Below are 17119 nucleotides of genomic sequence, written 5' to 3' on the forward strand. Positions count from 1 at the left end.
TGCCCGTCTGACCAATCAGACGAGAGAATGACGAAGCGGTGTCAAGGAAGAGCCAATCAAATCACAGCAGGCAAATAAAGAGGCGCAACCTAAAACTAGACGTAAACTAGAAATATCGCTCATAAATTCGTGCATGTATCTTATTCTTATATTGTCTTTTTGTTGAATCTTTCTTCTCTTCACTTTCTACATGATACATCAACCAATTCCCACACCCTTTCCAAAAGCTGTTGGAATTTCCTCTTTGTGGGACAAATGAAGAAATATCTAATCTACTATCATCTAAAATAAACATGGCCCATAGGCTGCGGAAGGTTTGAGTAGTGAATGATTGAAAATTATTATATCCAGACCATTCCCTTTTGTTTATGTCGAATTAATCAGGTGACACATTATCTTGAATCATCTATCTTATAGACCGCTTTATCCTTTGCAGGGTCACGGCCCAATGGAGCGAGGGCAGGATCAGGGTGTTCCCTGGACACGTCGCCAGTCCACTACAAGGCAAACACAGAGACACAGACAAGTACACAAAATAACATTCACACCTTGGAGTAATTCGAGGGTCACCAATTAACCTCACATGCATGTTTTTGGACTCTACTTTTGAGACTGCGCAGGGAGAACATGCAAATTCCACACAGAAAAGCCCGAATGGTAATTGAGCCCATGACATTCTCGCTGTGAGGAGAGAGCACTAACCTCTGCTCTACGGCGTGGCCCCCATCTTAAGGGTGAGCTCTTTTATCATTTACCATTAAAGAAAAAGAAGAAGGTTGATGACCCTTGCTTCAGAGTGTCTTCAATCAAGGTCGGGGATTCTGCCATGATGAAAGCTTTGCTCTCAGTTATCTGCTTTTGCTTACAGAAGGATGGATGGCAGCAGCTTCACCAGCTCCGGGACATATAGAACAGCGTTGAGATGGATTTAATGCAGTTCAATGCAGTAAAAAGTCACTTCTTCATCACCTTATCCTCCCCTTGTTCCACCAAACACCTCCATGTCTTCCTTCACCACATCCATGACTCTTCTCTGAGGTCTTGCTCTAATCGATCTATCTCCAACATCCTACGCACATAAAATCATCGTCCCTTGGTTTTTCTAGCTTTATAGCTAAACTGTTGAAATTTCACTGTATATATGACCTGTTCACTTCTAATCTGGTCCGTTCTGGTTACTTGCAAAATAAAATCTCAGCCTGCGGTGTTTCAGACAATGCCACAGTTTCCAAATAGTTATTAATGATAATAAATACAATTATGCATAAACAAAATGCATGTAACATAAGTAAAACTTGAATCTCGCCCCTTGTCCATTACCGTAATTTGTCAAAAATATTTTTTTTTGCTGTCAATATTTATCCCTTCTGTCACTCCGAACTGACACCTGACACCTTTAATACAGTTTTCATCTTTAACAACATAAAACGGTTAGAACGACTGTGTTGGATTTTGTGTTTGTTTACTTTAATCAACTAAAGTCTAACACTGTTTTTCAAATTGCCTCGACACATTCTGTGCCTACCCAATTATTTTTGTTTTATCTGTGAAAGGAAACAAGTCAACTGAAGGAAATTACTACAGGTTTAATTCAAATACCATAAAATACATCAGCAGTGACGAGCTGTGTGGCAGCTGCCTTCAATAAGCAGAATGTTTGTATTAGTAAACAGAATCTGGAGGACGAAAGGCTTCAGTGTTTTTCTAATCAAATGCTGGATTCAAGCTCAGCTCCCAACACAGTGAACAAGGTAATTAGGATTTGCCTTTTTTCCCCATCAGTCTTTTAATTGTGCATTTTAAGCAGCTAATAGCCATGAAGTTAATAAAAGACACTGTTATGATTATCTTACTGTTGGTCTCAAAAAATCACACATGTTTTTTAGTGCTTCAGGCCTTAAATGATGATTATGTGGACAATTAATGTTAAAATACTTAACATGAAAAATAATGGCACTGAGATGAAAAGGAGGCTTAAAAATCCACAGAAAAGCAGGACATTGAATAAGTGGAGTTTGTTGAAAAGATCCGAGGAACAGAAGATGTTGGGAATATGAATACACATGTTGTCTCATGGTGTTCCTGGAAAATAGATGCCGATTGTGAAACTGACCTACAAACAGGACGGCTTTGTTCTCAAAGTCCAACACACACACACACACACACACACACACACACACACACACACACACACACACACACACACACACACACACACACACACACACACACACACACACACACACACACACACACACACACACACACACACACACACAGAAAGGCATTCGACCTCTCAGTAATAGAAATAGTTGGTATAATGAACATTTTGTGAAAGTAAATTTATGTTGCTCATGCTGAACTTAGGTCACCCTGCAAAAAAAAAAAAATTAACATCATAACTCAGTTCCTAACGGGGAAATAATGTTGGTCTTTACTTTGATGCAGACTAAAATATCTCAAGACTAAATTAATTAAATGACCCTTTTTGCCATTTTCTTTTATTTGCAGCTCGTTTCATTTATTGATGATCCTTAACTCTCTGGGATTTATTTTACCTGGATAGCAGATAAACGAGATAGATGGATTAAGATTATATTAATTTTCTTTTTAGAAAATGTTGTTTTGATACACGATAGTCAAGAATTTGCTTCTTGACCAAACCTTTTTATGACAAAACTGTATTTGATACTCACTGAACTACTCAAAAGAGTAGTAAAAGAGTTTTGAGCTTATTTGTTAGCAGTATAGAGGAAGTTACTGATAACAGATTACAAGAGGCAGAGTTACTTTGTAAAGTAAACTTTTGTATTATTTTGAACAGCCGCCTTCAGTCAGGGCTGTTCTAATATTGTGCACGTAATAACATATTGTATTGTATTAGTGATAGCTTAGCTGTGTGTTACTCACCTGGCTGAATCACTCAGGAACTCCAGCTGAAGTTACATCAGTTATTTTTAAAAACGCTGTCATCCATTATCTGGTATTGACACAAACCAAAACAGTTTTATTTTTTTTTAAAACAAGAGCATTGGGAGACGGTAATTAATAAGTGAAAACAGCAGTTACACAGAGAAACAGCAGCTCTGCAGCTTGACAACAAAACATCAAGGACCAAAATAACGGAAACAAATCTGTTATTAATTCTGTGATAGTAATCTGTCACACATTATAGCCGAAAGAAATGGGATTACAATAATGTGTTAACTTACCTTAAAACACATCATTCCAATGCGTTTGTGGACTTTCACTTATAAAGTGTCATGATACTGAGAACAAACAATCTATATACAGTACCCTGTAAAAGATTTTAAGGCTGGTATATATGTGGAAGCAATTGACTGCTTTCCAAAGCTACGTGTTAATAGTTTATCACTGAAGGTGAGATGGCGATACCGTATGATGGGAGTGGATAAAAGACCCAGAACACTTCATGCAAACTGCAAAGTGAATTAGCAACCGAGACGCGAGTCTGTATTACAGACGTTCAATCGACCGTGCGTCCAAAGCAGCTTCATGTCGTCTCGGCACATTTGCCCGGAGAGAATTAAGCACAGATCATTTGTTGCGTCTTTCTGACTCACCAAAGTAAGAATTGATAGTTAAATCAGGTATCACACTTCTGGAACCGTTTTCTCTTCTTTTCCCCACAAAGGCAGTTTGTAATAAACATTTGCTGTTAAGTTTGGGATTATTGTTGTTTTGTTTTGTTTTTTTCTGCTGCAGAATAAATTCAACCAGCCAGTTAATATATGAAATGATTAGCGAGTTAAAATTTGAGCACAAAACACAGATTCACACACACACTATATATTTTACTTATTTGACACAACTGCCAGTGAACACATCACTGTTTTATTCCATCTTTTTTGAGAGTTTTGAATGAATTAAATCACATTTGTAGAATTCTGCACAAAACTGCAACCATTAACTTTTTTAACGGATAACTTAGACCGCTCTTTTATAGGATGTTGAAAAGTCACTATTTCAGATGTTTGTGCTGCTACTCCTGCTCAGATAATGACAGATAACAGAAAATCCTGCAAAAGTACATAGAACAAATTAAAACAAGCACAACAAATGGACAAATAAGCAGGCAGACAGAAGAATGTTTCTAACTGCGCCTTTTATTAGTTGTACAATTATGAAAAATAATCATAAAAAAGACTGGAAGCCCAAGGTTATTTACAATCTTTTTTTTCTTTTTTTTCAACTTGAAGTGAGGTCCCTCATCTGAGTCATTTTCTCAGCCTTTTTTTTTTTTTTTTTTTTTAAATCACAGGGTATTTATTCACGATATGTTTTAGTTTATAAGACATAGTCCTTTTCTCTCTTTTGAAAAACGTCCCCAAAACAAAAAAATTACATACGTACATACATATACATATATTCATATATATATATATATCTATATATATATCTATATATATATAGATATAGATATCTATAAAAGCAAAAATCATTCAAGTATCAAAATACAGACCGCTAGATTCATGTACAATATCATTCTCATCATATTTGTCATCAGATTAGTCCCAAAATGTCTCCTGATCTTTAGCAATGTGCAAAAGCAGAACGGGACCGGGCCGATGGCTGAAGGTGCCGACAACCAGCGAGCTGAAGACAGTGTACCATATTGTTATTGTACTGGCCAGACAACGTACCACGCACACACACACACACACACACACACACACACACACACACACACACACACACACACACACACACACACACACACACACACACACACACACACACACACACACACACACACACACACACACACACACACACACACACACACACACACACACACACGCACGCACGCCAGTGGACTGGACAGTACCATTAACAGTCAACATATTGGGAGTTAGATAGAGAAGCATGCTGTGCCTCTATTGTTCTGCAGCTAAAATCTAAAGTCGTACCAGCCTGCATGGCAGGTTTGGTGAAGAATCTTGGCATGAAAACAGGTGAGAGAGAGAGAGAGAGAAAGAGAGAGAGAGAGAGAGAGAGAGAGAGAGAGAGAGAGAGAGAGAGAGAGAGAGAGAGAGAGAGCTGCAATGAACCACACCCGATCCAGTTCCAGCAATGAGGACAAATCATTGTCCTGTAAAACAATTAAAACCTACAAATAAAAATAGACACAACTTTAAATTCAAACAAAAAAAAAAGCCATTCCCCTGTAACAATGTCATCATTATAAAAAAAAACAACATCTTTGTAGTGTCAGTTTCTTTGCCTCTGTGTGTTTGGTTCAGAAGTTCCTCCCATGCACAATCACATTGTTTATTACGGTTACATGTATACGGAAGCCGACGGTCAAGGAGGGAAGGAAGCTACAACGTTTGCTACAGAAGTCGGAGAGGAGTGTGTACCGACAGTGTGAGGTCTCTGGTCTGGGAGTTCAAAGCTTAAAGTGAAAAGGTTTCATTCCTCATCTGACACTTCCCCTTTCACGTACAAGTTCTGCACTGAAACCTGCAGGTACATTTACAGTAAACACTCCGTCTGCGGCGACGGCCTGTCAGGCTGGTAGGAAGAAAATGCACAGAGAATAACAAAACCCGTCCGGCTCTCGCGTCGGACCAAACAGCTTACTGATGGACAGGAGATGATATGAATGGAGACGGGTGGAGGGGGGTGGGTGGGTGGGGGGGTCTCCGGGCCTGGAGTGTGTTATTGTGGTTGAGCTGCGAGCGCAATCCCGCCTGGTACACGCTGAAGAGGGTCTCTTTTCCAACAAAACACTCTTACCAACACCATGCAACAGAGCTCACTCCTGTCCTTTCTTACTGACTGGGAGTTCCCACAGTGTTCAGCTACAGGGGAGGGACACACACACACACGCAGAACATTACAGTTAAAACACAGTAAAAAAAAAAAAAAATTAAATGATGGATACAAACAGCATGACAGTGATGGATTACCTCCACTTTATAATGATTAACTGTTTTCACCAGCAGGCGTGAGATATTAACTTGGTAAATAAAAGGCAATGCTGACAGGATGAAGGCTGAAGGCATTTGTCACGTAAAGAAGAAAAACAAAGACGTGACGAGGGGGAAAAGAAATGCACTTATTTTTACATGCTCTGGGATTTGGTAAAAGTGCTTAGTGAAACTTTGCTCCAGAAGGACAACCAGGTTGAAACACTGGTGAAGATAAAGTAGCCTAAAGTTTTTTGTTTTTTTTAAAGAAACCAGGGGTGTGGATTCATTTTTGGTTCAGTGGCCACATATGATCTGGGTGGTATACGTGTATAAAAACCAATAATTGATAATGACTTCAAATTTTTTTATGTTTTATTGTAGGGAGGAGCGACTATTAATAATTTGACCTAGTATATTTTCATGATACCTATTTTTTAAGGGAAAAAAAGTGCAATTTTTAAATTTGGTAACTTTTCGTAATTTCCTCCTCAAAACCTCCCAAACGTTTCACTTCCTCGAGGAATTAAATGAATCAACATTGTGCTTCATTCAGGAAATGTGTGAAGAAATATCTGCTGCAGTCGATTATTTTCAGACTAATGTTGCATTAGTGCACGTTTTCACAAATTAACTCCCACAGTAGCAATATGGAACCTAACTTCTCAGAGTTGTGTTACGCTACTTTTTCCGAAAAAAATGTGAGCCGCTGTAAATAAAGTGGAAACGGCAGTTATTTTTATTAAAAAAATGAAGTCAGCGTTTCATTTAAGGCCGGTTTTAGTCGACAGGCTGAATGTTTGACCCCGTTGGTGTGTATTTTGAACTGGAGCAGTAAGAACCACTAACATGCAGGCCCTTATCTGTGCCCTATTCTGGCCATTGTATAAAATGACTCCATAATGCAGACTTCAAAATGGGCCTCATCACAGTGCTGGGATTTTAGCCTCCTTTGGCTTCAAGCACAGACTGACAGAAATAAAACTTTCCAAGTATTTCTTTTTTCTTTTTAAATATGTAATCTCTTCCAACACCTGCAACTCACTGAGCAGAAACCATCTGCCGCAATCTGACTGGTGCATAGAATTACAGGATTGGTTTCACAGTTTCCTCGGGAAACATGTCCATCCAGGTACCGGATGTGTGCAGCGGGTCACTCCTGGCTGCAGTAAATCACACATTTCTCAGCGCTCGGAGGAGTCGGGAGATGAAAGATCAGAGTGAAAAGCCTCAGAGCGGCCGTCGCCTAACAGAGCGGGGGGGAAAAGCACCGAGAAAGAAGAAAGAGCCCGTCACCAAGAGTACACGAGCAGGACGATAACGGTTGGAGGGGAAATAAAGGGTAGAGCCGCACACAGACTTGAGGAAGAACAGGTGGGTGGACAGGGAGCAGGACAGCGGTGTGGGTGGGCGGCGGGCTTGTGGTGTTTGGGTGAAACCAGCTGCAGGAGGGAAGCAGGAGAGGTTGCACGAGTAAGAGTGTTAGAAGTGATGGTGGTTGAGCGTAAACACAGGGGCGGGGGCGGGTCGGCCGGTTGTCACAGTGGTGCTGTCAGAGGAGGACAGGAGCGACGGCTGGAGGGAGGCAGAGTCACAGTGAAAGGCACACAGAAGGAGGGGAGGCAGGAAGGGCGAGGCCGGGCCCGGCAGGCAGAGGAAAGCAGAGGAGAGGAGAGGAGAGGGTGGTCCGCTCAGAATATGGTGGTCTCGTACTTAGTGCTGATGGTGCGCTTCGACTCCTTGGGATCCACGAGCCACGTGGCGCTGCTCTGGGACTGAGCGTCCCCTTCTTGGTCCACAACGTCGCCCTGAAAGTCCACAGAGACGGCGTCAAAGGTCCTGCCTGCTGGGCCATTTGTTTATTGAAAACTCTCACAGAGGCTGTTTGCATTAAGTTTGCATTACTAAACAGAGCACTTGTGTATTCATGTAATGATTCACCTGCCAATCGGACTGTAAAATCCCCGTGTTGACATTCACACAAAAGTAATCCAGGAAACTGTGTCACCTAGAATTAAGTTTTAGCTTCAATAAACTGCTTCCATAAGCTCAACACAAACCCAGAGAAGCTATTTGCTTATCTTATTTAGCAGCACTTTGAGGATTCCAATTTTATTACACTCTGTTGTAAGTGTTTTCAAAATGTCACTTTAAATATCAGTCGGCATCACATCTGAAAACCTGCATACTGTATTAAAAATAAGAAAAATGAGTGCCGATATATTAGGATGCTGGTCGTTTAAGTTCAAGTTTTCTGAATACAGTATGTTAAAGACTGCTAAGCTTCATACAAAAATATTATATATTAAAAGCTATGACTTATCTCCTTTTTCTGCTTGTTAATTAAACATAGCTGAGTCTGAATTAAAGTTAAAGTGTATCTTAAGCCTAACTTTTTAAAGTGGGAGATGGGCCTCACCATTGATCACATTAAAAGATCACAAATGAGTCAGTGTGGTGGGAGTTTTGGGAGAAATGTACTTTTTTTTTTTTAAACACTCAGAAACTAATAAATGTTTTATATGATAATTTTTATGCATTTGGTGTCGTTTGAATTTTATGTAAACAGCAACACTACATTAGTTGAGTTAGATTTTGGGTTTCTGTGCAAATAAACATAATTTATATCTTCATTGCTTATCAGGAAGCAAGCAAAACTATCTCAAAGTGTTGCTGGGAGCCACAAGACTCAGTTATTCTTCTTATTTATTTAGTTATTCTTCTTCATCGGGTTTTATTCTTCCAAGCATTTGTCACTACATTTCGATTATTGAAATTCCCTATTATTGGATGTCCAAACAAGTATAAAAAAAATCTCCAATTGATTCAAAGGAGAATACTGACAGGAAGGGAGATCATATTTTTCCATATTGGTATCTTTCAATTGGCTTCATGAAAAATCTAGAATAGAGCTTGAAAATCCTCTTCTACCTCCATCATATCATAAGCTGTTCGTCCCACTTTGTGCCTCCAGTATGCAGCACCACGAGAACAGTCTCTAAATCTTTTCTTCCTTATAATTGTTATGGCTTTTATTTTGGCATTTTGAAAATGTTTGTAAAATGTACACAAGGTTTCCAGTTTAACTGATCATCAATGAATACACTGAATACTCTTATTATTTCTAAATATAATGTTTTAAAGCAAAACTGTACCTAAATGTTCAGTCATTTGATTCACGTTTTGTACATTTTTCCTTTATATAAAGCTTAACCTGACAAAAACATTCCTCTTACGGAATTTCATCCATTTCCTGTAGCTCACACGGTTTCTCCTTCTCAACAGGATTCTCATAGAAGTCGGCCTCAAAGTTAAAACTCCCTCAAAGCACTCACCCTGAAAGCCGAATCTAATAAAACTACACATCAAGGTCCATTTAGTAACAAGCGGAATGAGAAGTTTTGAGTTCAGGAATGACCTTTCAAGCTCAATTAGCTTTAAAATCTTTTCTCCAAGCTTTTATTAAGGGATTCATTAAAGCTTCACAAGCTTTACATGAGACTTTCACGAAAGTGGTAGCTTTGGAGTCACATCACTTACACTTTTTTCTCTCCATAAGACAATATTTTTAAAGTAAACATTGGCAGCCATTATCGTACTGTCACTAGAGGGCGCCAGAGTAAAAAAAATAATGCTAAAATGATTTACACGCTCCTCTTCTCTTAACTCGTTTTCTCCACAAAGTATTAAGAGTCATAAAGAAGCACAGTCATAACCTTCTTCTGGAAGAACCACAGTCATAAAGAAGCACAACATAAAATGATTTATGGGGGATTCCGTTGCAGTCGAGGACAGAAGCAGAAACGGGACGACAGAAAAAGGGTGAGAATGGTGTGTGTATGGGACGGGAGGCAACACCTGTGCAGCAGGGCTGGCAGAGTGCAGCGGGAGGAAGGAGGGACGGTGGGTGGTGCAGGTGTAACAGTAACAGCAACGACTGTCGAGAGGAGGAGAGTCCTGGGAGGGACAAGCACCGCCGGGACAAGAGCAGAGTCGGACAGAGAGCGGAGGGAGAAACAGGGGAGCGGCAGACAAGAGAGAGAGAAGCCGAGTGAGAATCACAGAGAAATCAACACACACTTTTGAGTAGCATGAGACAAGAAGAGTCTGATTGTAGAAAGAAGAAAAAAAAAAAAGTGCAGGGAAGTTTACATGTGAGAGCAACTGTGAGAGTATGGAGGGGGTCGAACTATCCCGACCGACTTGGGAAGAATGTGCAGGTATGAGTGAAACGCATGCAGAGAGTTCAGGAAGCGTCACGATTCCCCTCTGAGCTGGAGGCGAGCCACGCATCCCCCCCGGGTGAAGTCCGCTCATTTATATTCAGCACCAGCTCAGGACTTTAATGGTTTAATGCTAATGGCCTGATGAACCTCGGCACAGTGTACCCATAATGATGTGAGGAGACGTCGACGGGTACAAATGACCTCCAGCTAAATGTGTTTTCAGGGTCTGATTCCACAAAGTGAGACGTATGAAGCCATGAGGGGGTGATAATTACATCAGGTGTCAGAGCTGCTCTGTGATGTGAGAAAAAAAAAGAAAAAGCTTGTTACCTTTTTTTTTTTTTTTTTTTTTTTTTAATTTGACACAATTTCTGAGGTCTCTCAAGGTAACTCAAAGATATAATAACCCAAGGCTACAATTACTATTAGAAACTATCACACTCCTGGTTTACGTCAGAGCCTCTATAAGAGATAAGAAAGTGCTGGTGCGTGGACCACACACGGCCCCCGCAAACACACCTTGTGGCTCAGTTTGCAAAATGAATAAAATTGTTCATTTTTATGCATATGTGAAGCTTGAGAAACACACAATGCGTCATTTTCATTTAAGTCGTTGTTCTCAGAATTCCTTGCGGTTGGCATGCTGTGTTAAAATGTGGCTTTATGATAGTGAGGATGAAATCCGTTTCCCATCCTTGGCTTAAATTATAGCTTTCAAGTGGCTTTAAATGAGCTAATCACTGTCAGCATTACATTTAAAATGTCATAAGTCTCTTAAAATGTTAATTTACAAATTGCTAAGTTTTGTTAAAAAATGTTTTTTTACTTGGTTTTAAAACTTATCAAACCAGATGTAACTTATGATGTGACTGATTTTACTAAATGTAACTCGTAGTTGAATCTTTTAGACTGAACAACCAGATGGTAAAATTCATATCTGAGGACTTTAATTTACAATAAATTCTAATGTGACTGTAAAGCAAAAGAAAATTAAAAAAACATTTAATTGAATAATTAAGTTGCTGCAGACAAATTCTTCAAATTTCAAATAGTTTCTGGCATTTTGCCCCGATTCCTGCTTCAGTTTAAGACGAGACGAGTTTTGTGTTCATGTTTGTCTGCAGAACGTCTGACGTCCAACTCACCCCCGACTTCCGGACGCTGCCCCGCGGTCTGGGGACGGGTCGGCTGGACTTCGTCTCAATGACCTCTGAACCGGGTCCCACCGGGAAGTTCTGGTGCTGTTTGGTCCTCTGGGCCTGCAGGGCCAGCTGGTAGGCGACCTCGAAGGCCTGACCCAGGGTCAGTATGATTTCATAGGTCAGGTTCTGTTAACGAACAGAGACGGAGGAAGATCAAACCGACAGCCAAGATTATAATGATTTCAAAACTAATAGAATTCAACCCTACAATGCTCAGGAAGCATTCTAGAAGATGGGTGGATGGATAGTATCACTGTAAATAATTTAGGAATGCAATTTAAATGTCATATAAAATAGGGACTTTTTTTTGTCCATTAACTGTAGATGAAAAAGAAAGTGTTCAAAATAATTTCAGTTCATAGGAAAAATAAAGAAACAGGGAGGCAAGAATATAAGTTTGAATTTCTTCTAATCAGCTTGTTTAGGAGTTCAATCAATTACTAAATTAACAGATAGTATGACTTCTTTTCTCATTATTGACCAGTACATATCACATAAATATAAAATCAATCATGAACCCAAGTTCTTAAATTTGACTAAATTTGGACAGTGGACAGTGATCGAATCATAGATGAGTATTGTCAAAGTTTTTCCAGCGCTGAGAACGTCACCACTCAACCCAGCTTGGAGGAGACGGTACAACATGTCAGAACAAAGAATGTATTCCCTGAAAAGTCTTCAAAACTAAATTACATAACATGGAAGATAGTGGCAGTAATCTTAGTGGTATTGTGGAGCTCAGCACTGCTCAGTTTCTAAACTGGATATATCCTCTTCAGCTCAGCTTCAAACCTGCCGGATTATGTTTGTCTTGGAAAAATGTGACGTCCCTCAGAAGTAAAGAAAGAGGAGACACTTTTTTTTTTTTTTTTTTTTTAAATACGTTGTGAAGTTGGAAAACAAGACCTGCCTTCAGGCAGTTACATCATATACACCAGCACATATTTCCTTGACGCACTGTGCCAAACAGAGCGAAGTGGATGCAGTATAAATGAAGTGATCACGTCTCGCGGTTGTCCCAACTCTCCAGGCTGCAGCACGTCCTGCTGAGGCCTGGTTTCTGCTTTCAGCCACACGGAAGAAATCCACACAGAAACCTGAGATCAGTCCAACTGATGTGGACCCTTATGAAGCAGATCAGTGACAAAATTCACCACCTCTCTGGGGGCACGTCCAAGGTAATGGAGGGGCAGTTATCATGGCTGCAGAGCCAATGTATCCACGGGGGGATGGGGATTGGGGGGGGGGGTGAGCAATCAAACCCCAACTGAAAGCGTAACACCTCAAAGAGCGAGGGCGGGCTCGAGATAACAGTGTTGACCTTGCAGACTGACACGTTTCTCGAGTGCGGCTGCAGGAGATGACGTTGGAATTCAAATTTAACCAGACGAGAAAAGTTGTCAGCACTTGATGAAATATTCACAAGAAGGTTTCCTCTTTGTTTGTCTCTCTTAAAAACGTATGTACTCCGCAGTTTTGTTAGTGTTTGGAGTTTGGAGAGTATATACACGTTACTCCAGGCAAATAATATTGAGCGTAAGGATGGACTCACCACATCTACAGTGCTGAATACATGGCAGTAATGGTGGTTGGTCTGCAGGTCCTTAGTGATGTAGGCAAACGTACACAAGTCCTCAGGATCCTGAGCTGCACAAGAAATGTTACGAATCTCGTGTTCGGCAATAATGTTCTGCAACAGGAAAAGAGAACAGCATAAGAAAGCTTTGCGTCAAACCGTGGCGTCATCCTAGTGCTGAGACAATATCAGGCTGTGCCAGACAAAAAGACCGAATGAAGACGAAACACTGAGGTGCAGATTGCGTTTTTCTTTTCGCCACAGGAAAATGTGTGTATAATAGAAAATAATATCCCACTGAACTGGCTGAATTTATGTCTTTATTCATAAATGTCAAATAAATGCCAATATGATCATGTTTGTTCCCAGCAAGAGAAGAAAGCCACGGACAGATGTGAAAACTTGCGGGAATGACATTTACAACTGTTTGCTGCAATATAAAGGAGTATTAAATAATATTCCAGTTGAAATCATGACAATATTTATACAATGTGTCATATGGCTTTAAGGACAGCCCTGAAAGATTTTTTTTGAATAACATTTATTCCATGCATGTTCGCGTATTTCCAGTGAAAATGCTTCAAAGTGAAGTCGGCACTTTCGAGATTTGATCGACATTTTAAGTAGCCAATTGTGCCCAGTTCCTGCCAACAGCAGCCAATATCAATCGGCAGCTGATGCGGACGAGACGACAGAGGAGAAACAACATATGGATTTCTAATGGATGCACTCGGAAAGACCCTGGATGAGTCATCAAACATTTGACATACTTTCACTACTGGTTTGAAACTATTTGGCATAAATTAAGAGAGAAATTAACCAAAACTTGGGAACTGCAATTCCTCCTATGGGGCATGTGTGTCCAACCGCTGACCTTATTTGCTGCATCGATGAACTTCACCCCCTTGTACGTGATGGAGAGGATGATGCTTGGGACCTTTCTCATTTGTTCTGTTGACCTCTGGAGGAAGATGAGGACGATCGACTGGTCAGTCAAAACACACTTAGAATGTTTTGTATTTATCGTCAGGATCTGAAGACTCTTTTTGCATACCCGCATTTTGGCGCAAGCGTCCTGCGTGGACTCGGTACCCCTCAGGTCCTTAATGAGCATGGAACCCAGGTACTGTAGAAGCAACACAACAGATTTTGTTACATTTTGTATTGGAAAAGTGTAAAAACAGGAAGACTGAAGTTGTGGATGTACATTAGCTTCGTATGCGCAGGATTCAAAGATGAGTTTCTCAGGTTGGTGATGCCAGCTCTGCACCGGGGCGTACGGAGCTGCTAGACTGGGCGGTCGCAGGGTCAGACGAGGCTCCCGATGCCAATCCTCGTACCGCTCCTGCTGGAGGGGCAATCACGATCACATTAAAAAAAAACCTGGCAGAGATTCGCTGTGATCACCACATCCCACACTGATAAGACACATACGTGAGGCCTGTGTCGTTCACTGCGATGCTTTTGGGAGGCGTCGTATTCACTATCTGCCACTTTTTTCCGGCTGGGTTCTCCTGCAGGCAGCAGAGGGTCCATGGAGCGTCCGGTGTAGGGCTCCATCTGACTGAGTGGAGACGAACTCTGGGAAGCAGGCAGGTCTTGGCACTGCAGGTGACAAATCAGAGATGTTTACATCTCTCTCTATCAAAAAACATTGTGAAGTAAACATGTTTTGTACCAATTGAAATGATTGAATGCTGAAAACGAATGACATGAGTAACAAAACCTTCATCTTACAACATTAGAAGTCTGTGAAAAGTAAACTTGGATAGGTGAACACAGCGTAGATCTGCTTGCGTGCGTGTCCTCACCCGAATCTGAGACAATCGAGGAGGTTTGACTGGAGGCTCCTCATATGGCCTCTCTGCTAAAGAAGCAATGATGCGTTTCCTGTGCCCGAGTAGGGAAATTTTCAACACCTAAAGAAAAGAAGGAAGACATTATGTTTTGGGGGGAAAAAGGGCAGATACTTAAGGAAACACTAGAAAACAAGACTTCTGTCTCAAGGGCCTATTATAAAAGAAAAAAAACAAACTTGAAAGAGCGGCTGCGGATTTCATTTTGTGCCAGTTAATGTTGTTTTTGTCACAAAGGTGACCTGGTATTATTTTCCTGCCAATGCTTCATTACCACTTTACTGATATACAAGCGGCTATAATTCATCAAGAAGTGCAGATTTGTTCTGTGCAATGCAACCGATTTTAATTCCAGTGTGATACTCAGTATGTGATATTGCAGGTACAGATGTTGCGTATATCAATAGTTTGTGACTATTCAAATGCTTCCTTGTTTATAGGGGTTGTCAAAAGTCTTTCAAAGTTGCACTGTAGAATCGGCTAGTTTTTAACTCCTGATGCCCTTTATGGACTTAAATATACTGATACATTAACAATTTGTTCAAAAGTTTAATATTTTAAGAGAATTGGATTACAAAAAGAGTTTATTTAGGTAGATGGACTCTCTCATTTGCGTTCTGCATGTTCTAAAAGTAGCATTGTTCCTGTTTTCAGAGGTGAAAAAGTTCCACATGTGATTGTTTTACACCATCATCAACATGCATCACAGCACTCAGCGTCGGGCATTTATGCGTTAAAGGTCATGTTACTATGACAGGCAGAAGAAGTAGTTTCAGTCCATCAACAAAGAATAAATAGTGATGAAAATACTGGTGTTCATTACATGATGAACATTTGTATATCTACAGATTTTAAATATCTTTCAAAACAGGAATACATCCCAAGACACAATTTTGATGTTTAAATTGCAGTCTTCAGTAGTTCTAAATGTAAACACGTTTATTTGTCCTCATGAAACATCAAAAGGCATTTTAACAGTTTTTTCAGGCAGTGAAACATGAAAATGTGTTGCTTTCTTCAGCCTGTCAAGATATAAAGTTCAAATATCAAAACTATTCATGGATCTACCAACAAAGTCTTTGTTTACAGTTTCCACCCAAACCGAAGCCAGACTGTCAAGCTCATTCCCCGTCCCACATTTTCTCTGACAAACTTGAGAACCAATTTCACCCTCCAATAACTTCTCGCCGTCCTTGTGTGTTGCTGTGACTCACATTGACGATCTCCAGCTCCCACAGGTTTTTCACACAGTCCAGAGAGTGGTATCCACTGGCCAGGAAGTTGTGCAAGTACTCATGCAGGCCCAGGTTCTCCAGCCAGGAGGACAGTGAGCTGCTCCCGTCACAGCCCAGCGCCTTCACCTGTGTGGGGGGGGGGGGGGGGGGGGGGGGGGGGGACTTCATTATTCACAGACACTTTGAAGGACAATGGCCATTAAATCAATTCCCCCTACAGGAATCTGTTTACTTCCCCTTACACGTATATGACTAAAGCAAGCCTGCAGAAAACGTTAGTTATGTGACTAACTAAACATGCTAACACAGTGGAAACTCTTCAATGGCGCGTTCAAAAGGGGAAATGGTGAAAAAATAAGACAAGTGACACAGAATCAAGTCAGATGCTTTTTCAAGCATTGATCTCGAATCCTGATTACAGTGGATCTTTATAGGCCTGCTTCTGTTCAAACACGCTTGATTCAACTATGTGGCTTGGCAACCAACTTCTGCTGTATTTAAAAGAGGCACAACATATAATTTAGGTCAAGCTTATTCTCTACTTCAGGTGGTAGTGTAAGCATCGGTCTATCCTTTGCTGTTGCATATTTTTCTTTGTTAAATTAACATAAGATGACACTGTGCTGAAGCTTACAACTTCAGCCATTGTTGTGTATATTATTCCTACTACCCGCTGGTTGTTTAAGTGACTCAATCTACCATCTTGTGGTCCAAACTTGTACTACACAACTGGGCAGACTGGAGCAAGTTGGACAGCTGGTTAGATACATTAACAATCCAACACAAGATTTTCTATGACACGACAACTGGATTGTCATTTTGTCTCATTCTGCTTGTTCTTTAAGGTTGTATTGATCTGATATTAAACTTTTAATATATTGTATATTTAATGATCAGCAAATGTATTTGAATTAAATGTAACTGAACATGGACACATTTATAACATGTGAGGAAAGAGGATTTGTGCTCTGGCTGGTTTAAGGGCTTAAAAGCAAAAAAGAAAGAAAACATCACTTATTTTTAACTAGTGGGTCATATCTTTAGATCCTCTTTTGAATATGAACTATCATTTTGCTAAAATCCCACAGAAC

General features: G+C 40.4%; 1 protein-coding gene across 8 annotated transcripts in view; it reads right to left on the reverse strand.

The window, feature by feature from the left end:
* Positions 1-4113: 4113 nt before the first annotated feature.
* The window catches only part of LOC308130306 (ankyrin repeat and SAM domain-containing protein 1A), a 77106-nt gene continuing 64100 nt past the window's right edge, over positions 4114-17119 (reverse strand). For 2 of the 8 annotated variants that reach the window (XM_080496583.1, XM_080496580.1), the window contains 10 exons: positions 16008-16154; positions 14749-14856; positions 14372-14542; positions 14145-14285; positions 13992-14063; positions 13812-13898; positions 12914-13051; positions 11305-11487; positions 9792-9890; positions 6697-7741 (listed from right to left, as the gene is read on the reverse strand). In XM_080496583.1, the coding sequence (XP_080352709.1) occupies positions 7625-7741; positions 9792-9890; positions 11305-11487; positions 12914-13051; positions 13812-13898; positions 13992-14063; positions 14145-14285; positions 14372-14542; positions 14749-14856; positions 16008-16154 (1263 nt within the window). In that variant the 3' untranslated portion in view covers positions 6697-7624. Of the gene's footprint in view, positions 5826-6696; positions 7742-9791; positions 9891-11304; positions 11488-12913; positions 13052-13811; positions 13899-13991; positions 14064-14144; positions 14286-14371; positions 14543-14748; positions 14857-16007; positions 16155-17119 lie in introns of those variants that run through there. The other 6 variants (XM_080496582.1, XM_080496586.1, XM_080496581.1 and 3 more) reach the window with 6 other exon arrangements.

This window comes from Blennius ocellaris, assembly GCF_963422515.1.
Source record: "Blennius ocellaris genome assembly, chromosome: 5".
Taxonomy (NCBI): domain Eukaryota; kingdom Metazoa; phylum Chordata; class Actinopteri; order Blenniiformes; family Blenniidae; genus Blennius; species Blennius ocellaris.